General features: G+C 39.7%; 1 protein-coding gene across 1 annotated transcript in view; it reads left to right on the top strand.

Annotated features, from left to right (window-relative positions):
• Nucleotides 1–16679, top strand: part of stard9 (StAR-related lipid transfer (START) domain containing 9) — a 54515-nt gene extending 37836 nt beyond the window's left edge. Inside the window, exons 21-32 of the mRNA XM_028438153.1 lie at nt 1–416; nt 1297–7356; nt 9093–9269; nt 9341–9506; nt 10400–10552; nt 10628–10742; nt 11533–11675; nt 12502–12566; nt 12645–12847; nt 14434–14513; nt 14630–14782; nt 16097–16679. The exon at nt 1–416 is cut by the window's left edge and continues 71 nt beyond it. Of these exons, the coding sequence (XP_028293954.1) occupies nt 1–416; nt 1297–7356; nt 9093–9269; nt 9341–9506; nt 10400–10552; nt 10628–10742; nt 11533–11675; nt 12502–12566; nt 12645–12847; nt 14434–14513; nt 14630–14782; nt 16097–16198 (7833 nt within the window). The 3' untranslated portion in view covers nt 16199–16679. The remainder of the gene's footprint in view (nt 417–1296; nt 7357–9092; nt 9270–9340; nt 9507–10399; nt 10553–10627; nt 10743–11532; nt 11676–12501; nt 12567–12644; nt 12848–14433; nt 14514–14629; nt 14783–16096) is intronic.
• Nucleotides 16680–22500: the final 5821 nt, after the last annotated feature.

The following is a 22500-nucleotide window of genomic DNA, read 5'->3' as shown; positions in this document are numbered from 1 at the left end:
GTTCAAGCAGACATCATACCTAGACCACTCCTGGAAACGTCATCAAGTCAGTTTTCCAGGGATCAAGGAGATTTCTCTGGTGATTGTCCATCTGAGGTGGTCAGGGCTACAAAGAAATCAGTGCAGGAGGAGCTCCTCAAACATCACGCCCTTTGTCGCGCCGAGAGACGCATCCGTCGGAAGAAGCTTCACTTTCAGCTGCAGAGAATCGCCAACAAGAGGCAACTGTTGGAAGCTAAACGAGAGTTAAAGCAGCTGGAAAAGGCCTTTCCATTAGCACCAGATATCCCAGACCCTCCAGAGCAAGGATCACAGACTGGAACTACGCTCCGAGGACGGCCGCTTATTTCTCGAAGACATTCGATTTCAACAGATCTTCTGTCACGGCTGTACCCACAGCACAACCCAGTCTTCAAGTAAGTGGATGAAACCATCACATCGATTTCATGCCAAGAAAAGATGAATACTGACAATGAATGAAATGGTATTTAGTTTATAAGGGTGTAACGATTGATACATTAGATCAATGAATCGATTTATATTCCTACGATGAAACTACATAGATCGGTGCTCGGCAAGTTGTCCTTCCTGACGACATTAATCGATCTAAAATCATTTGAAAAAGTAATCAATGAATTGTATTGATACAAAGAAATAACACATTGGAGACTTTATATGGATGTGTTTTAAAAGCACTTTTAATTATAAAGATGTAACTGTAGCGTTAGCTCGTTAGCGTTAGCTTTGCAGAAGCCTCAGCCTCACCATCATGTTAAAATATAAAGTATCAGGTTCAACCACGGCTCTTTTAACCTAAACAGATCTTGGTTGCACTTCATTTTTATATTAATGTTGTAATATTTTAATGTTGAAAAAACAAGCAGAAGGTAAACCTAATATGTATTTTTATTGAAAACGTATTGAGTATTGAAAAGTTAACATCCTGTTAGTGTTGGTTGGGCTTTATTCAAGTAAAATGTGAATATATTTGCTATTAAATGATGTTTACTTGTTTGTTTATATCCATAAATAATTTATAAATAATTTCCAGGAATCTATAAAAGCTCACCTTTACTGAGGGGTTTATTTCAGTCACATTATTATTTTGGCCATAAAAGTGACTGAATTGTTTCAGATTGAATCGTTCTAAACTAACCAACATTATCCTTGAATCGAATCGGCAAAAACAAATGTTGATTCAAATAGAATCATTGTGAAAGTTAATTATTGTTATTATTACACCCCTAGTAATTTAAGAATTTTAATATAAAAGTCTCCCTTTCTTTTTGTTAACAGACACTTCCTCAGAAGAAACAGATCCATAGAGCTGACTTCAAATCTATCCCCATCAAATTCAACTGGTTGCAGGGAGTGGGTTTCTGATGAGGGTCTTCCCTGTCAAAGGACTCAAATTTGTTCAGGCTCCGTCTTCTCAGGACAAAGTCGACCCCATCGAAACCGATTAAGCTCACGTGAAAGTCCTCTTGAGCAGCCAAACGCTAAGTCCTGGCCAGAGCGTCCAGAAAGAAAGCCTTTACTCCCCAGGAGAGATCTTACTTTTAGAAACAAATCAGATCACGACTCAGCAGTTTCTGTAAAGCCTGGGATTGAAAGTTTTCTGCCAGCCAGCAAAGAAAATTCACCAGAAAACACAAAACACTTGGTCCATTCAGAAAAAAGAGGAGAAACATCCATCGGCAGCTCTTTGAATTGTCCTGTTGGGTCAAAAATAAAAACATCTCTTTTTAAAAAGTTAAAAAAATCATCCTTAGTCATAACTAAAGCACATGTTTCCAAATATTTGGGGAGATTCGCAAGTAAATTTTACTGGAAACGATTACGAGGCAAAAACCACAGGACGCTAAAAATGAGTCAAAGCAAAGGTTTCATCAAAGAAGCTGTGTCATGTCAAGAACTGGACCAAAGGACTCCATTTGAGAACATCCGACACCGACGGTGGCACAGCACAGAGACGCTAATGAACAAGACCAGCTGGTGGATCGACAGACAGGGATTGGGTGGGTGGGGGAAGGAACAAGAAGACGACGGGGACGAAGGGGCGTCGGACTGCGAGAGCCTTTTCTCTCTTGACTCTTTGTCCTCTGCTTATGCAACAATTCTAGTAGAGCAACTGAGACATGAGGAACTAGCTCAGAGTGACACGGAGAGCGAAGATAGTGAAATGTCAAAGGATTCTTTGAAATTAGAAAGAAATGGGAAATTGCCAACTTTGCAAAAACCAAGACGAACGCTGATGCCAACCTACTCACTGGTGACAGATTATTTTAGGCCTAATGATGCAGCAGAGACCAGGTCATGCTTGGAGAAGTGTCAGAAAGTTCTAATAGTCCCAACGGAGGCTGATTGTAGCCAGCAGGACCCCCCGAAGACGACACCAACTGATCCAACCAAGGGAACTCTTGAAATGTCATTTGTGGCAGATGCCAGAATGGTACATAAATTGATTGATGAGGATGGGAATATTCAGAAGACTTCAACCAGCAGCCCTCGCTCTCTGAGTGTTAGTGAGCCTGAATGTGTGCTGGGGCTCACAGATGCCTGGTCTTCCACTGACGCTACAGAGAGTCCTAGAATGCAAAGAGAAAGAAAGATGATTTATGAGCACACAGAATGCAGCAGTGAAATTAGTATGACTCTCTCCGACACACAGAGTGGATCTGGAAGCTTAAATTCCACAGCGATCAGCACTGATGGTGTAAACATGACGGTGCAGGAATGCAGAGCGGAGGTTCCAAGAGCTTCTACAGTTCAAAGAGCTCAAACGACATCTCTCGATGATGATGAATCGTGTTTTTCAGATGAATTGGGGGATCAAGGATCAACAAGAACAAACAATGTAGATGCTTTGGATGGCAGCCACAGTTACCCTTCAGCATGCCTTTTCACACCAGATGAAATGTCTTGTTTGCCACCAGTTCAGAGCCCTCAGTTAATCCAAGCTGGATCAAATCTAATGGTTTCAGACAATACGCTGTCTGACAATAAGTGTCCGGCCACATCTTTCCCTTCAAATCCTACAAACCAGGATAAAGTACCTGAGAAAGTTGGTCGAACAGATTCCCTGAAATTTTCCACAGAAAAGGAACTGCTAAAGTTGAGCTTTGAGCAACATCATATGTTTGGGAATTCCGATGTTGTGTCCTTTACAAGAGCAGAAAATAAAGGCCCCAAGCTGTTCAGTGCAGCACAACAGGAAGACGATAAATTGTCTTGTAAAAATTCCAGAAAGAGAAACAAAGAGCTACAAGACGCTTTATTTGGCAATCTGAAAATTCCTAAAAGGAGTGAGCGTGGAGACTTGGTAACGTTCTGCTGTACAACAGGAACCAATCAGAAGGACTTTTCCTCAAATGACGATATTGAAAATGGAGAGTCAAACTCAAGAACTGACGGCTTTAAATTTTACTCTGCTTTTATTCCAGAAATTGAGGGAGAAAAAAATACACTATCATCAGTTGTATTGCAAGGTAACGCTCACACGAGCAACAAACCGGAGCCAAGTGTCAAGGGCAGCCCTCAACACAGCATTGAAATTTCAGAGAATGGGCACATCATGGGGAATGGTGTAATTACAGACAAGGTTGGGGTAACAGTAAAGGAAGTTTTTACAGATGCAAAACTGTGTAAATACAATCCTACTGACCCCAAGACACATCCGGTTTGTAGCACCATTGATCTGAGAATCTCTGACGTTGTAAAAGACCACATGATGTCATGTGAATCCAAAAAACCCCTGATTCACAGTTTAAATGCATTGTCATCATCTGAATGTCACACAAACAATCCCTTCTGTGCTGGTGATGTTCATATGTCACAAAACGAGCTTGGAAATGAGAGGCTACAACAAGGCAAAGAAGAAAACAGTGGGACCCAATGTAGGCACCAGATATCGGAGGAGTCAGCTGATTCTACGTTAAAACAGGAAAGCAGTAAGATGAAATATCCTGAAGCAGGAGAAAACACTTGTGAATCCTCAGTCTCAACATGTTCTGGTTTCCAACATTCATGTTCAAATCAAATGGATTCTCAGTCATCTCTGACCTTGAATATCCAAACAGAATCAAAACATTCAGACATCTCTACTTTGCAAGAAAAAGTTTTGTCCTTATCGAGGAACCTTCAAGAAAATAGCACAGAGAAAAAAACTTCTTTACCAGATATGAAAACTGTGTCACATTCTGTTTCTTCCAATAACATTTTTTTAACGAAATCAGACAACCAGACATGTTTGGATACTGTCAACGTTCAGATTTCCCTGCTTCAGGACACACAGGTGGAGCACATTACACCTGAAACACGTTTCAACTCAAAAGGGAACAAAGACTCTTTTAGTCAGAATACTGGTTTAAACACCACATCCAGATTTACTTCAGAAAAAATATTAACAAAAATTAGTGAACAATCCCTGGACAAAAGTGTTGCAAAAACTGGAGCTGTGAAGGAATCCTATAATGTAGACATATGTAAAAGCAACCACATCAGCATCATTCCAACAGGAGACAAGTCGATCAGAGTCATGGATGAGTTCAGTTGTCTACAAACAAGTTCAGAGATATCGGCCATGAATTATGAGATTGGTGTTAATTGTAGTGACGACGAGTGCAAAAAGGTGTTAAGTTCACAGTGTAATGGTGACCAAGCTACTCAGATGGACAGCAAAGGAGATGGTGTGAAGAAAAGTGAGACAGGGACTTTGTTTAATGAGATCCTTTCAGAAGAGTTAAAACCCAAAAGTCTGCATGTTTCTATTCAGGAACCTGGAATGTTACAGAAAGCCAGCATCAAAAGTGAAAGTGGTTGTCAAAGTTTAATGTCGAATGTAGCGATGGCTGCAGTGAATATTTCTGCTGTTACATCTAAAAAAGTGAAACCTAAGAGAGTCAGGAAGCCTGCCATCACAGCCTGTTTCACGTCCTCTACAGATTCCTCTTTCAAGTCATCAGATGAGGATCAAGAGGAATACAACTCTTCTAGAATTCAACACTCCAAGACGAGAAAAGATGTTAGACTAGTACAAATGAATGCTGCAGATAATTCACCACATAAATCTAAAATTAGGACTTCTGGGAAATTTTCCCAATGTTCCACCAACTGTTCACGTCTTCAAGGTTCCCCAGAACCAACAAAAGTAAAGACAAGATTGACTGACTGCTCTCCAAAAGCTCATGATTCTTCCATTTGTTTTGCTTCCAGTGACATAAACCCTTTTGTTCACCACTGGCATGACAATGACTCAAGCCAACATTGCAATAGGAACCCAGCGTTCGGGAGTGCTGCTGACCTGACCAATAAATATTCACTTTTGAAAAGCTCTGAAAAACGTATCGAGAGGTGCTGCAGTGTCGACAACGGCTTGGACGGACGGGATTCTCCATTTTGCTCCCATCTCAGCACGTACGTTACTAACAAAAGGCTTTCAAGTACACTGAGCAGCATTGAAGACTATAAAGTACAAGGGACGAGAACATCACAGCTAACACATGCTCAACAGGGATCTCTTTTTAGTCATCACAGAGCCAATTCAACGGTACATGTAAACTGTTCAAGTAACAGTAATTCTAGTAGTTTCAGTAACAACTCCAGCCAAGTGGATGAAATTATGCTTGTCTATTCATCTGAGCAAGAGTCACAGACGAACAGAAATCTACCTCAAAGAAGGAGAACGTGTGAACATGGAACGCAAACTGAGCAAATGACCAGCAGCTGTGTTCTGAGAAGACAAGATTGTCACAAAAGGAACAAGACAGATGGACTTCTTTCCCAGAAAGCCACAGCTGATTTAAACAAATCTCCAACATGGGCTAGCATGGAAACCATGTCTGCTTATCTTTCCAAGCTGATTGACAGTACTTCAGATCTGCTGGGGGATGTTCAGGGAATGAGGACTGGTGAAATCAGCAAGTCCAGTCCGAGACGAAGTATCAACTATTCAAATCATAACAAATCTCACGAGTCAAATTTCCATATTAGATGTTCAACTCAAACAGCTGTGGATGTTGGAATCCAGACAAAAGGGCAACTTACGCCTCCTGTGAAAGAAAGTCCAGCTCCTGAAACATCCAGAGACAAGTCTAGACAACATGAAGTCAGTTTGATAATCAAAGTTGTTGGCTCTGAAGATGTCAACATTTCTGAAGTAGTGAAAGCCAAATCATGTTCAGATGAAACAATACAAAGCTTGCCCAGCCTCAGTGGAAACATTAAAGTAAATGACATTAAAGTAGCTTCTTGTGTAAAAACTGCTGCTGTTCGACAAAGAAATGGAAGATCAACCTCTTCACGAGTTCTAAAGCAAAGCACAGCAGAGCCATTGAGTACCAGAACCCATGCAACCCCCGATCAAACATCATCTACTGCAAACTCATTGTTGTCCTGTTCAAAGACGGCCATTTATACAGATCGGGCATCATCTCCTATTCTTACTGTGAAAGCCAGACGACAAAAGAATTACAACGATGACCACAGCTTTGTTTCAGATGATAAATTAATAGGAAAGCAGTGCTGTGATGCTAACTGTATTAAATCTAAAGCAGCACTGCTTAAGAAGGAGAGTCAAACAAGTTGTTTGACTACCAAAGGATCGGATGAAGGTTCTGTAAGTCTTAGTTCATCACGTGAAAGACACACAGACATGGATAAAAGAAATGGAAACTGCCCTTCACCTCTATGGAGGAGTCCATCGTCAAAAAATGGTACAATTTCCCAGAAGCCCATGGTACACTCAACTGATGCGGCCAAAAAATGGATCCAACCTTCAGTCGATTGTGATGAATTTGACTCAGATTCAAAGTATCTGTTGACAATCAGTGACATAACTGGACACCTTCCCAAGGATGACGTGCTGTCCCTGTCACCCAGCGAGTGCAACACAGACGTCCTGCTGAGCATCGACCCGATCACCAGGGTGCATCCACTTCAAGACAATCAGAAGATTCCAGATGACCTACCCCTCCATAACAAGTTCACCAACTGGTCAGGCGTCAACCAATCAAAGAACCAAAGAGAACTGGGCGCACGCCGCACTGGTCACCCAAACAACAGCAGAAACTGTGCAGATTGGACTGAGACGGACAGCGTTGGTTCAGTCGTTGAGTCTTTGTCACAAAGTGGATCAAGAGCCAAAGAGATCAAGAGGCTGCAACAGGAGCGAGAAAGAGTCATGGCAATGGTCAACCTCAACCCAAACCCAACACCTCTGACTGTGGAGCTGACTGAGGCCAAGCTTCATTATGGTCTGGGAGAAACCAATGCACTTTTAAACATGCTCTGCCCAAGGTCAAAAGAAGGACTGGAACCTGAGACCTCGACTCCTAATAAACAGCAACTGTATCACTGGTAAGAAGAATGTACCTCTTTTTACCTAAACCTTTCAACTGATAACAGCGCAAATTAATAACGTTTTAAAGGTGCAGTCCGCAACTCTCAGATCCCTCTCTCCCCCTCCCTCCCCGCTGCTCTGTTGCCGTGCCTCCAGACTTTCCAAAGTCCCTCCCTCAGAGGAGCTAACAAGCTAACGTTAGTCCGACAGCAACATCACAGTAATATAACTTGCTCTGTTAAAAGCATATTACTGCAGCGCTTCTCTCTCTATGTGCACACACCTCATCAGCAGCAGCATCAACACAGTGTCACTTACAACAGCCCACACGGAGGCTGCTGCACACACATAAACAACACATGCACTAGAGAGTTCTAGTGTAACAATTACAAATCATATATAATGTAAATCAAGCAGCAGTAATTACCTTTCAAACAGAAAAGTCACCAATTCCATCTTCTACTCCTCCAGACCATACACTGTAAAAAAGACGGCGCTCTAGTTCTGGGAAAGGGGTGGGGCTTGTGAGCAACAGCTGTCAGACAGTCCATCAAACACAATCCTGGCTCTGATTGGTTCTTTTTGCTCAGTCGTGGTGCATTCTGGTAATCTGCCAATGGCTGCAGGAGCAGCAGGGGGCGGGGCTCAATGAGCCTGTTTTTTTCACACAAACTACTAGTTTGATGTAAAGCTGTTCTTATATAGTTACAGCTTTAGTAAATATGACAATAAGTCACTTTTATAAGAATTGCAGATATATATATATATAAGAAGTATGTAAAAACTTTGTGAAATAAAAACATAATATGACAAGATGAAATTAGATTCAATTAAATAGGCACAGTGTAAAAAAACAGATTGAAAAAGGTATGTGTGTATATACAGTAGATATAACAGGCTGAATATTACACAGAGGTCCTGTCAGTTGCATCAGTATATTACACGTATTACAGACAAGTGTTATTTAGGCTCTTACACCATTTGGAAAAAAGTTCATAATAAAAATAACTCATTTTCGAGTGTGATAATATAATTCATTATTGACTTAATATAATCACATTTAATAAACTGCTACCGTAGCAACACATTAGTTAAAACGTATCAGGATACGCGATAGACAGAAGACTCTCCAGGTCATTATTGATCTAACTATTATGGATCTGTACCACCAATAAACCTTCACTTTTCACTGTATGTCTTTACATCTAGAACACATTATGAGGAGCTTTTCTGTGGTTTTGGACATTTATCCATCGCAGTGTTGACCTCCTAGTGTCTCCAATATGGCCGCACATCTGGGTTACTGCTCGTAACGTGACGTTGGTGAAAACCTTCTATAAAGTGACACTTAAACTAAAATCCCTTATAACACCCTGGCAAATCTAATGTTAATATTAATAATAATTCATATTTTTTAAATCCTTATCCTCCTACAATGGATAATTGTATATGTAATTGTAATTAAAAATTGTAATTGACGGGGTGGTGTTTAGCTCAGTGGGTTGAGCGCCCGCCCCATAAATGGAGGCTGTAGTTCCTCACCTGCAGCCAGTCCCAGGTTCGATTCCCGGCTTGGGACCCTTTGCTGCGTGTCATTCCCTGCTCTCCCCTTCCTGTCAAGCAACTGTCATATAAAGGCCACTAGAGCCCAAAAAATCCTTTAAAAAAAAAAAAAAAAAAAAAAAAAAATTGTAATTGACCCCAAGCCAAGAATGAGCTCGAAAATGAACTTCTTTACCTTCACGACTTTCAGGCATCGCAGCAGCATCGAGGGGTTGAGGCAGCAGAGGGAGGAGAGGCTCCAGGAATGTAGGAGAGCTCCAAGTCTGAGTCCCAGCAAACATCATCACCTCTCCTCCTGTAAGACCCCTGCTGAGTCCACACTGAGCCCCTGTGAGGAGAACCCTCAGCCTCTCCACCAGGAGTCCAGGTGTGAAAGATCATAGCCGTAGTATTCATTCATGGAACGTTTGTCATTGTTCATTGATTTTCTTCACCCAGCAAAATACCAGAGCCTCCAAAAGACGCTCATTATCCCTCTGACATCGAGCAGCTGTTGAGAGACTACGGCCGAGCCAGAGAAGAAGCCCAGACGGAGATCGCAAAAGCGAGAGATCGGCTACGAGAGAGGACGGAGATGGAGAAGCGGAGGCTTCAGGATGCCAGGGTTAGCGTTTGTTTAGCACGTTGTTATGTTAGATTTTTTATCAGTAAAGTTTGGAGTCAATCAATCATTATCTTTCTCTGCTTTTGAATTCATGGAAGAATTGGTTATAAATTTAAAAATGTATTTATTTATTTTGTAAGCTACAATTCTTCAGACCTTTTCTTTTTTTATCCTACACTAGATATGAGCCAAATATAGGAAAATAAATGATATACAATTACAAAAATATACAAAATGACACACAAAACAATAAAAAACAAAATTATAATAAAATATTGAAAATGACTACAAAAATATAGGAAAATATATACAAATAAATTTTATACAATTTGCAACGAAAATATACAAAGTGATGCTTAAAGCATATGAAACAACTAAAACTTACAAAAAAATGACAATAACATATTCAAACTGACAACTAAAACACACTAAAGGACAACAACAATGTAGGAAAATGTATACAAATAAATTATATGCAAATTACCAGAAATATACAAAATGACACCAAAAACACACAAAACACCAAAAATATACAAAACCTAGAATAAAAAACAAAGAAAATAAAACAAAATCAGACAAAAGGAAGACAAAAATTACAGGAACATTTATACAAATAAATGACATACATATAACAACCACAAATATTCAAAATGACAACGCAAAAGCCTCTGATTGGTCATTATTCTAAATACTGACATTAATGCACTAAAAGTAACATTCCAAAAGCTTTTTCTTGTTGATCATATATTTACGTTCATTCCAATGTTGAGATTTGTGTTTCTTAAGATAATTTGCCAAATATATCCAACAAAAGTATACAATAGTTTCACATCCAGCTTCAAAGTGAAAAAACGTTACATAATGAACTCATAATAATAACGTTTGAGTGACAGGATGAGCCGAGGCACAGAACAAGGAGCAGCTACAGCACGTTGTGCACAGGGTCCAGCCTCAGTTTGTCATCAGCTCCCACATCAGGGTACAACAGTGGCAACATCACCCGTCAACATCACAGCAACAGAGCAACAGCAACAGCAACAGGACAGGTGAACAAAAGAAAAGTCAAGTTCATCTTTCAAGCAACGCAGAGACTAAGTTACTCTGTTTCTGCTCCTTTTCAGGTCAGTGGGTTGGATGGGTTGGATGGGTTGGATGAAGGGCTGAAGGTCAGGACTCGTCCCCCTATATGTGGCCTCCACAGTGTGAAGACACAGGAAAGCTGTCTCTCTGCTCAGGGTAAAGTGCACTGATGTATCTGTGATGAACATCAAACACACTTTACTTTGAAACGTGTTTTTACCGTTTTTGCCTGTGTAATAATAATAATAATAATAATAATAATAATAATAATAATAATAATAGTAATAATAGTAATAATAATAATAATAATAATAATAATAATAATAATAATAATAGTAATAATAATAATAATAGTAGTAATAATAATAATAATAATAGTAATATAATAATAATAATAGTAATAATAATAATAATAGTAATAATAATAATAATAATAATAGTAATAATAATAATAATAATAATAGTAATAATAATAATAATAGTAATAATAATAATAGTAATAATAATAATAATAGTAATAATAATAATAATAGTAATAGTAATAATAATAATAATAATAATAGTAATAATAGTAATAGTAATAATAATAATAATAGTAATAATAATAATAATAATAGTAATAATAATAATAATAGTAATAATAATAATAATAGTAATAATAATAATAATAATAATAGTAATAATAATAATAATAATAGTAATAGTAATAGTAATAATAATAATAATAATAGTAATAATAATAATAATAGTGATAATAATAATAATAATAATAATAATAATAATAATAATAGTAATAGTAATAGTAATAGTAATAATAATAATAATAATAGTAATAATAATAATAATAATAATAATAATAATAATAATAATAATAATAATAATAATAATAATAATAATAATAATAATAATAATGGCTTGGATGCTAATTTCACATTTTGTTTCTTAGATGTGAACCAACAATGTCCTGTGAGCAGCAGGTTTGACCCATTGATGACATCATCGCCTTCAGCTTTCTTGGGATCCTCCTCCTCCCTATCAACAGCCAATCAGCAGCTCACATCCAGTCTGTTGAGCCGAGCCTTAGCTGAGGTAACACTAACGCACAAATGCATTATGAAATGTCATCAAATTATTATATGTATTTCAGAGTTTAGAATCATGACAGGGAAGAATAAAGGGTTTGAATGTGTGGGTTTTTGTTTGTTTTTTAAATCATTTTTGTTGTTCATTTGGTAAATTATTTTGTTATGTTTTTACTATATTTGTTGTCATTTTATAGGTTTTTCTGTTTTTGTGTTTGTACATTTTTTTTTTAGTTATTGTTTGTTTTTTTGGTCATTTTGTAAATGTATCTGTAATTTTTGTGTTTTTTGTATTTTTTTGTGTATATTTCTGTAATGCACTGGTATTTTTTGTTTCGTGCCTTTTTTGTATAATTTTGTGTGTTTACTCTGTTTTATTTATTTTTCAGTTTTTTGTGTGTTTTTTTGTTTATTATACTTGTGTATTTTTCTGTAAATTTCTGTGTTTTTTGTTCCATATTGTTTTCCCTTGTACATTTTTCTATTATTTTGTGTATTTTTTGTCATCTTGTGTGTGTGTTTATGTAGATTTTTTGCATTTTGTTGTAATTTTGTAACTATTTCTGTAGTTTTAAAAAAAAAAACTCAAACTTTATTGGTATATTTATGTTACACATTGTTACACATATAAATTTGTCCTCTGTAATTGAACCCATCCCCTGGGGGGCAGTCGGCAGCCATTTTTGCGGTGCCTGGGGAGCAGTTAGGGGCCCACACACAGTTAGACTGAGGGCCACATGTGGCCCCCGGGTCGCCTGTTGCTGATGTCTATATTCTATTTAATCCTTCCCTCAGTGATTGAGTTTAGTTTGATTATACATTTCCTTCCCCAGGTGCGATGGGCGTCTTCGGGGGACTTAAACAACCTCATGATGGGTAAAGCCTCAGCTGGATGGAGGTCAGCAAATATTGAACTTACCAGATGTTTCTCCTAATGTTAAGTTCAGTGAATATAAACGTGGTGGATTTAAATCAGGTTCCAGGGAGAAGAGCGAGGGATCCAGGCCTACTACAAGTCCTCTCTCAGCCCATCTGTGCACAGCTTCCTGGGGGTCGGGGAGCTCGACAGACCCCTGGACAGTTTGTGGAACGTCGTCCGCCAGCTTTCCAAAAGTCACATGTACAATCCGTTTATCCGCTCCATGTGGACACGCCCACTAGATGACAGCACTCAGCTGGGTGAGCCTCTTCATTATGAGCTTTAATACGCTGTGGACTGAAGTCTGATCTTTACATAATTATTAGATCATAAAATCAGTAATAGCACACATGCACAACTGGTGGCGCCCTAGGACTCATTTTGTAATTAAGTAAAAGCACAAAATGATGCTATGAATACATGTAACATTGCAGAGAAATACACAAAATGACTCTAAAAACACACAAAATAACACCAAACACACAATAAGAAATTATATTAAAAAACAAGAAAATTAGACAAAAGGAAACAAAAATGCACAAAATCATTGATCATTCATAAGATGGCTGCAAAAATACAAAAAAAATGACAGATAACAAATGTATTTAAAAAAACTACAATGAAAACACAGTGAACGACCCCAAAAACCCTCCCAGAAAACCACAGATGAAATGAGAGCAAAATATATAAAAACTACACAAAATGACAGAAAAATGTATTTAAAAAACTACAATAAAACACAGTTAATGACCTTAAAACAACACACGTGAAATGAGAGGAAAATATACAAAATGATTCCAAACCCACACAATAACTGTTAATGCTCTGATATTATTCTAAATGTTGACATAAACGTGGATCATGTGACCTTCAGATCAGATACAATCACTGCTCATCTTTAAATTAGAACATTATCCAACACATTAGCATTATCTATAAAAACACATGGACAGTCAAATATATGTATGTGTGTATATTTTTGTCATCGCTAGCAAAACTATTTTTATTATTGCAACAAATTTAAATTGTGCAGCACGCTCTCATTTATCAGTGTCATGTTTGTTTGTTGCGTGGTCAACTCCATCCTCACACCTGCTCCATTTAATACATATATTATATACATACACACATTTAGTTTAGTACACTTTTAGATGCTCCACCAGAGATTGGAAACTTGAATCACTTTTGATTATATTTCATTATAATGACATCTCTGAAGGGTTTGTTGGTTTTGTGTATTTTTGGAATCTTTGTGTTTGTTGTGGTTGTCCTTGTGTTTATTATTTCTCATTTTATATGTGATGGATGTTGTTTGAGTCATTTTGTTGTTGTTTTTGTGTGTTTTTAAAGTCATTTTGACATTTTTTGTTGCCATTTTGCATGATTTATTTTATTTTGTGAACTTGTTTTGTATATTTTCTTTTTATTTTACTGGTACTTTTGTCATCAACTTGTTTTTTGAGTAATTTTGATTATTTTAGTTGTCTTGTGTACTTTTTTGTAATTTATTGTATAGTTTATAGTTATTTTATGTATTTTCTGTAATTTTGCAAAAAGATTTCCCCTATGGTTTTATAGAGTCATGTTATGTCTTTTCTACCATTTTTTTCTGTATGTTTTCACAGTCATTTTGTCTATTTTTTCTCCTGTATACAGTAATTTCATAGAATCATGTTGTGTATTTTTCTTTTAGATAATTGTTTTCTCTATGAATTAATTTTGTGTGTTTACTTTGAGGGCTGCACAAAATTAGTCTTGTGGCCGCATGTGGCCCCCGGACCACCAGTTGTCTATATCTTTGTTATAAGAATGTCTCGTGTGTGTGTGTGTGTGTGTGTGTGTGTAGCTTATATTCTGTCCGACCCCTCCACCTGCAACCTCAGCCAACCACGGGACTTCTGCTGCATCAGCACTGAGTCCAAACAGGTAAGAAAACACTGTCAGCGATAAAGGAACATGAGCTCACAGCTGTGATTTGGAGGCAGCGTGTGTGTGTGTGTGTGTGTGTGTGTCTGAAGAGTTGATCTTATGAATGGCTGCAGGGGGGCGTGTGTGTGCTGGCGATGCAGTCGGTGTGTGAGGAGACTCTACCTCGTCCCAGTGCGGACGCCGTCCGAGGGGAGATGATGCCCAGCTGCTGGATGTTCCAACCAATAGGAAATAAAGGAGCGACCAGAGTGATCTACATGTTACAGGTTAGTGGACCACCATAGCAGAGATGTCTTCTTTTAGTCAAATATGTGTTATTATATTACATTCTCTATATGTGTGGGTCTCCAACTGTTTTACGTTTTACTCAGAATACAGTGAGAAACAACTATAGATCATAATAATGGAATGATTGAATGAATATATCATATATACAGTATATATATATATATATATATATATATCAACACTGACCTTTGTATTTTAAGTTCATGTTCTAATCAAATCATTTCCATCATCATTATTATGATTATCATTTACAACTAAAAAACAAACCCCATATTTTTAATATTTCATTTGTTAATTCATTTGTACCCCCTATAGTTCCATCGCGTACCCCTTTTGAGAAACACTGCTCTATACTCTATATACAGTATATATGCTTGAGATGATTTATGGGTTGTTCTTAAATCACTTGAGGTTACATCACAAGAATATCACTCCGCCCCCTGTTTTACAGGAAAGATATCACAGAAATGTCTGGGATGTAACGGAATAAAACAAAGAAACGTTGATATAGAATCCAAAGTTGCACAAAATAAAATCAAGTAAAAAAATGTTTCAGGAACGCGATGACATTTGTCCCTGTTGTTATGTGTAGATAGTGATTAAGTTTAAAAGCTCTCAGAAATAATAATAATAATAAAAACGATAGATTAGTTTTCTTTCTTTGTTTGTGAAGCTAAACACTTAAATAGTTTTTCATCATTAAGATTTTTTTCATTTTGTATCGTGACTATTTCATAATTATCATGATTATCTCGTTACACGCATGTGTGATATGATCCTAAAACATGTAAAGGTTTAGTTTTCACCATGAATATGATCAAAATTTGTGACAATCAAAGCATGGAAAAGTATAATAATCTGTTTGTGATGATGTAAATAAAACACAGGGTTTTATTACTTTTCTGTAAAAGCTTTAAAGAGTAACTAAACCATGAGGCCTATATTATGGACACGCCCACTCTTTTCTATCAAACCTCCATAGAACATTCTATGCTACGCTAACTAGCTACTCAGTACTCACTATAGCTCTCTACTCAACCTAATCCCACATATTGTAGAACCCACAGGTGCTAGTTTTTAAAGAAGGGGCGGAGTCTCTAAAACGTCATAAAATTCTATTCTCAGCCAACATGTAATGGTAATAGCTTGTTTCAACCCATAGAGGGCAGTCACTCTGACATTTTTACAACAAATTCAAATAATTGGACTGAAATGAGACGAGTGAACAACGTGACGTAATACCAGAAAAAAGCAGTTTTGTGATTTAGTTACTTTGGTTTATTCTCGTCCAGCTCGACCTGGTCTCTCCGTCCTTCCCGCACCGCCTCTTGAACACCGTCTCCAGACGTCAGGCGGCCGTCGTCGCCAACCTCGACGTCTTTCTTGCTTCTTGATTCCACGACTGAATGAGTCTCTGCCTCTTTCATTCATTTGCACGTAAACTTTTATCTTTTATCTTGTTTGTTGATGCAGCATTTTCTATGAAGTATTTTAATATATTTTTTTAAAAGAAAGAAAGTTTTCTTTATATGTGAATATTAAAGCTTCCAACAATCAGTTTTTTTACCAAAGTTCCTCTGGAGGGTTGTGTTAACACTTTTAAACTTAAGGCTTTTAGGGATTGAATGCAGTTCAAAGTTCTTTAAAAGAACCGATTAATCTATTGTTGTTAAATTAGCATCCATTCATAAATCCAGCAACATTCTCTTTGAATAATATGTAGGTTTCATTTGTTCAGACAACAGTTCCTCATGTGTCAACTGACAACTGTTAGTCTTCCTCAGAGGCTTCTGCTGATCGCTTTGATCTTTCCTTTGAAGTTTCTTTGACTTTCGCGTAATAATTCCAGCAAGATTCTTTTTGTTGTCAATATTATCAACGTATTATTCAATAATATTAACATAATATTTCAATAATTATTCAATAATAATATGTTAACATATTATTCCAAAAGAATCTTGCTAAAGTTATTACGCAGAAGTCAAAGAAACTTCAAAGGAAACATCAAAGCGAATAGCAAATGCCTCTGAAGAAGACTGGCTGTTGTCAGGAGATCAAAGTGGATTTCCTGAGGAACAGTTGTCTGAATAAATGAAAGCTTAACATAGCATCCCCATGTACTGTATATTTTATTATTTGTCATTATTTCAGTGCATGTGTTTATTATTATTTGGATGTATTGCATTGTTTTTTATGTCACACAGTGCTATTATTTGTGTTTTATTTCATTTTATTGTGTATTTCCACCTCTGCACCACATTTAATGACTACAAACATGAATTTAAAATGTTAAAGTGTCTAATGTTTAAAAACAATGTTGAATCCAGTTCTGAAGGAACACGGTGCTTCTGTATTTTTTTTCATCTGTTTAATGTGTTTTTGATTTGCTGATTGTTACTCCAACATTTTCAGGCATTTGTTTTTCTTCTTCTTGTCTTATTTTGAAAAGCCTTCCACAGTTGGGAGTTCCAGCTATGCATAAGTCACATATGAAGCCATATTTACCTACGAAGTCATTGAATGTTAAAGACTGAAGGAACCAAAGAGAGGAATGTTTGTATTTTTGTATTAAATTCACACATGGTTTGACAATGTTTCAATATTTTGTTACAAATACTTTTTGTTGCTAATAAGCTGTTCTTTCATTGTTCATTTGTATTATTGTTTTTTCAAAATAAAACTACTACAGTTAAGTTAAATGTTGCACTTTGAGATTGCTTCTAATGTTATATGCATTACAAATAAAATGTATTATTATTACTTTACTAGTGAAGCAAAAAGTGCGACTAGTACTACTACTAATAAGCATTAATGTATACGCTAATAAGGGGGCGGTCAAAAGCAAATTCAGGCTTTCCATTGGCTTTTGAAATATTCCAACCAATCAGGGAGCTGGATTTGGTTCTAATCCCTCCTACTTCTTTTTCTTTAGGTCTATTAGTGAGATGTTTGTAATTTACTAGTAATACTAGTGCACAAAAATGTGTTTTTGTGCACTAGTAAAGGAAAGTTGTCTACTACCTTTAGTATTACAGTTGAGGTTTGCTGTGGTATCTGGCATACTCTGGTGATTGGACTGTAAGAAAAAAAGAAAGCAATGACACATAAACAATTGTATTAGGATCTCAGCCTGTGGACCACAAACGTGATTCTGAGGGTCACATGATCAATTCAATTCAACTTTATTTATATATTACAACAAGTCATTTCAAAGTATTTCAAAATATAAAATTTGTAATAATGTTAATTCAAAGGATAACAGGAAGTGAGCGCAGCAGTGTTTGTAAAGCTTGTGCTGAAAGACTTTCCCCTGTGTTTCCTATCTTCAGTAGGGCGTTAGTAGGGCGTTAGTAGGGCATTAGTAGGGCGTTAGTAGGGCTTTAGTAGGGCGTTAGTAGGGCGTTAGTAGGGCATTAGTAGGGCGTTAGTAGGGCATTAGTAGGGCGTTAGTAGGGCATTAGTAGGGTATTAGTAGGGCGTTAGAAGGGCAGTTAACGGGCACTCAATGCTTACTTACTTCATCTGCTGCTTCCCGTGTGGGCGTGGGGGTTAAACTGGACCATTTCCGGAAAGCCCATTATATAGATAGTGGCGTGCATATAACCCATGTGATGGGGACTGATCTATTTTCCAGGTGTTAATGTAATTATGTGATTTAGTTGAAGAGGTTTGAAGATAGTTTTTTTTCTGTTATGTTTCTGTTATTTTATGTTAGCATTGTTATTATTTTCTGTTGTGTTTTGGAGTTTCTTTAAGAACACCTGCTTTTTACTGTATTTGGTTTAACCAGGGGAGGAGCTACAGCAGAGCAGAGTTGGCTGGGATGTTGGTGCTGGTTGTAAGTGCTGCTGTAAATACTGTAAATACTCAGAGTTTTCCTGCACCTTTTTTTTCCCCCATCGACACTGTAAATACTTGTCACTGTAGCACTGTCTGGACTGTGGAGCTGGAAATAAAAGCAGTGAAATATATTTTTTCTTCAACTGAGCCATCATTTTTAATCCTCTGGAATGGAACCCGTGACATATGGAGTCAGAAGTGGGATGGCTAGTCAAAGAGGACGCATCCCACCCCGACGTACGTGCCTTCGTTCGCAAAACCCGCCGAAGCCTGAGGGCGGGGCTACAAGACGAGAAGAGGAAGGTGGGCCCTGGTTGACCGATGAGGAGAACCAGGAGGAGTAGCCTACATCAACAGCCCCACCAAGAGCAAGAGACGAGCTGGTGGACCTAATGAGAGACTTTTTGACGTGAGGAGGGTCTTCTGGACCATCTGCAGCAGCTGAGAGCTGTGCTGCCCCAACCCACCCAGCCGGAGGTGGCACCTGCACAGGCGTGTCAGGCAGAAGCTACTAAAACCACCTGAACAGCTGAAAGCCCAAGGATGGCTCTGCCCATCCCTGCACCACAACAGCGTCTGCACAGCAGCCCACACCAGGCCCCAGGAGCGGGAGGATCAAGGTACGCTCCTGAACCACTACGGTGGTTCAGTTTCAGAGCGGGGAGGACATCTAGAACTTCCTCCTGCACTTTGAGCGTTGCCTGGACCTGGAGATGGCCAGAGGAAGAATGGGCGTGCCGGCTGGTCCCGCTGCTGACAGGGAAGGCATTGGAAGCCTACGCTTCGATGGATGAGGATTGGGCGCACTCCTACAACCACCTTTGAGCAGCACTCTTGGTCAAGTTTGACATCTCGCCTGAGACCTACAGACAGCAGTTCTGGGCCAGTACTGTACCCTCTTCTGGATCTGGCCGGAGCAGCAAACCAAGGAGGACATAGGTGAGGCCATCGTCCTGGACCAGCTACTCCGGGTACTTCCTTCTGAGGTACAAACATGACTGAGAGAACACAAGCCCACGAGTGGTCTGACCGCAGCCAAGCTCGTACTTCAGTACCTCACTGCACGAAGAGGAGGCACGGCGGAGCACTACAGTGGACCAGGTCATCAGCCATCATCATACCCCAGACCAGCAGCCAGATCCAGCCAGGAACCACCAAGGGGGCCCACTCCAAGTCAACAAGGTACTGGCCAGGACTTTGTTTGCTATCACTGCCAGCAATTAGGCCACAAAGCTTCTCTGTGCCCAATCATAAAAGCTAAACTCACGGGTGCTTGCTACACTCCACGGGCGGAAGATACAAGTGCAGTAGGAAAGCGCCAGAAGTTTAAACATGTCACCATTAATGGTGAGCCAGTGACTGCTCTCATGGACTCTGGAAGCTTCCTGTCACTTATCCGGAGGAAACTAGTGCCTACTGGAGTTATGGACTATTCCCGAGAAGAAGACATTGTGTGTGTGCATGGGGACAGACATTCTTACCCTACTGCTGATATAACTGTGGTTGTGAATGAGCAACCATATTTACTGACCATGGGGGTGGTGGATAAATTGCCTGTGCCTGCTATCTTGGAATGGATGGGACTTACCAGTATTGCTGGATGTTTTGCTGGAAGATAAAGAACATGAACATGAAAGAGATTTGTCATGTTCAGTAATTACCCGGGCTCAGGCCAAAGCTGGTCCAAAAAGGGCCACAGTGCATGGCTCTTGGGCTGATACTTTCCATCCGTGAACAGTACGCTGTTTGAGGGTGGCACAAAGGGTCCACGGAAGTCCCCTTTTTGAAAAGGGACTAAAATCTAAGGAACCAGATTTTAAGGACACACTAGGGCAGGGTGTGGGAGGTACCGAAGACATTGCAGCTCTGCAAAGGGGGATGAGTCTTTAAAACCCCTTTTTGAAAAAGTAGTTGGGGACCTGGTACACACCTTGCTTTGGGCAGGACATCTTGGCCGAAGACCTATTGAAGGATTTGCTCCAGGTTTTACTGGCCATCCATGTATACGGATGTACAAGACTACTGCAAGACGTGGTCCACCTGCCAGAAAACCTGTGATGTGCGCAAGTCGGACCGCGCATACCTTCAACCCCTACCTGTGATCTCCACCCCTTTCCGGAGAATCACCATGGACTTGGTAGGGCCGCTGGTGAAGAGGGGGCACCAGTATATCTTAGTTGTTTGTGTATACACCACACGGTTTCTTGAAGCCTTTCCCCTGACGACGATCACTGACCCGGCTGTTCTGCGGTGCCTGGTACAGTTGTTCTCCAGGGTTGGCATCCCAGATGAGATTGTGATGGATCAGGGGACCAACTTCACTTCCAGACTGATGCAGCTCTTCCACCGACAGCTGGGCATCTCGGCTATCAAGACCACGGTGTGTCACCCACAGACAGATGGTTTGGTTGAGTGGTTCAACCAAACCCTGAAATGAATGCTGAGGAAGTTTGTGGATGACTCTGGATGGGACTGGGACCAGTGGCTACCTTTCCTACTGTTTGCATAGAGGGAAGTACCTCAAGCGTCCACTGGTTTCACCCTGTTCGAGCCGCTATATGGCTGGGACGTCCAGGGACCCATGGACTTGCTGCTGAAGAGCTGGGAGGCTTCATTGCTGCCAGCCAGCGATTGCAGTAAGGTCCAGTTTGTTCTGGAGATGAGGGACCGGCTGGCAAGTTACCGAGACGAGGCAGAGCTGAACTTATGGGAGGCCCAGCAAACCCAGAGTGCGTGGTACGACCAACAGGCCAGATATCAAGAGTTCCTGCCTGGTCAGAAGGTCCTGCTACTCCTGCCATCTGCCAACAGTAAGCTGCTAGCCAAGTGGCAGGACCCATACACAGTTCTATGGAAAATGGGTCCTGTAACCTACGAGATCCACCATCCAGAGAAAAACAAAACAAAACAGACGTACCACATCAACCTGCTAAAAGAGTGGAAGGAGGCCACCATCCAGGTTCCGGTGGCATCTCTGTTGGTGGCAGAGGTAGACAGCGAGGCAAAGAAGAGTAGACTCTGGCAGACTTCACAAAGACTGCGGAACCGGGCCTTGATCATCTCAAAATTGACCAGTCGAATGAACTTTGCCAGGTGTTCCAGGAAGTATCCAGCCTGTTTGCTGCCAATCCCGGAAAGACACTCCTGGTTGAACATGGTTTCAGACTCAAAGACAAAAGGCCAATCCGCCAACGATCCTATTGGGTGCCCTATTGGGATCATCGAGCCCTCTCAGTCTGAGTGGTGCAACCCACTGGTCATCGTGATGAAGAAGGATGGCTCGCTCTGCATCTGCATCAACTTCTGTAAACTCAATGCCATTTCGGAGTTTGATGCCTACCCAATGCCCCGAATTGACAAACTGCTCGAGAAGATTGGACGGGCGAGATATATCACCACCCTTGACTTCTGCAAAGGCTACTAGCAGGTGCCCTTGGAGGACTGCCTTTCAGACCCCAGCTGGCCTCTTCCAGTTCACGGTGATGCCCTTTGATCTCCATGGAGCACCGGCCACCTTCCAGAGACTGATGGACCGTGTCCTGCAGGGGTGTCAGGACTGCAGTGCGGCTTATCTGGATGATGTGGTCATCATCAGTGACAGCTGGGCCGATCATCTACACCATCTGGAGCGAGTACTTGGTCGGATCCAGCGAGCAGGACTGACCCTGAATTCTGCCAAGTGCCAGTGGGAAAAGGAAGGCAAAGTATTTGGGGTACTGTTTGGGTCACGGTGAAGTTAGACCACAGCTGGAGAAAGTAGAGGCAATCTGCAACTGCTCACAGCCACAGACCAAGAAAGAGGTGTGGTCCTTCCTGGGATTAGCCGGGTGGTACAGAAGATTTGTACCAGAGTTTG

The sequence above is a fragment of the Gouania willdenowi genome, chromosome 22 (assembly GCF_900634775.1).
Source record: "Gouania willdenowi chromosome 22, fGouWil2.1, whole genome shotgun sequence".
In the NCBI taxonomy this organism is placed as follows: domain Eukaryota; kingdom Metazoa; phylum Chordata; class Actinopteri; order Blenniiformes; family Gobiesocidae; genus Gouania; species Gouania willdenowi.
This window is presented reverse-complemented; position numbering and strand designations above follow the sequence as displayed.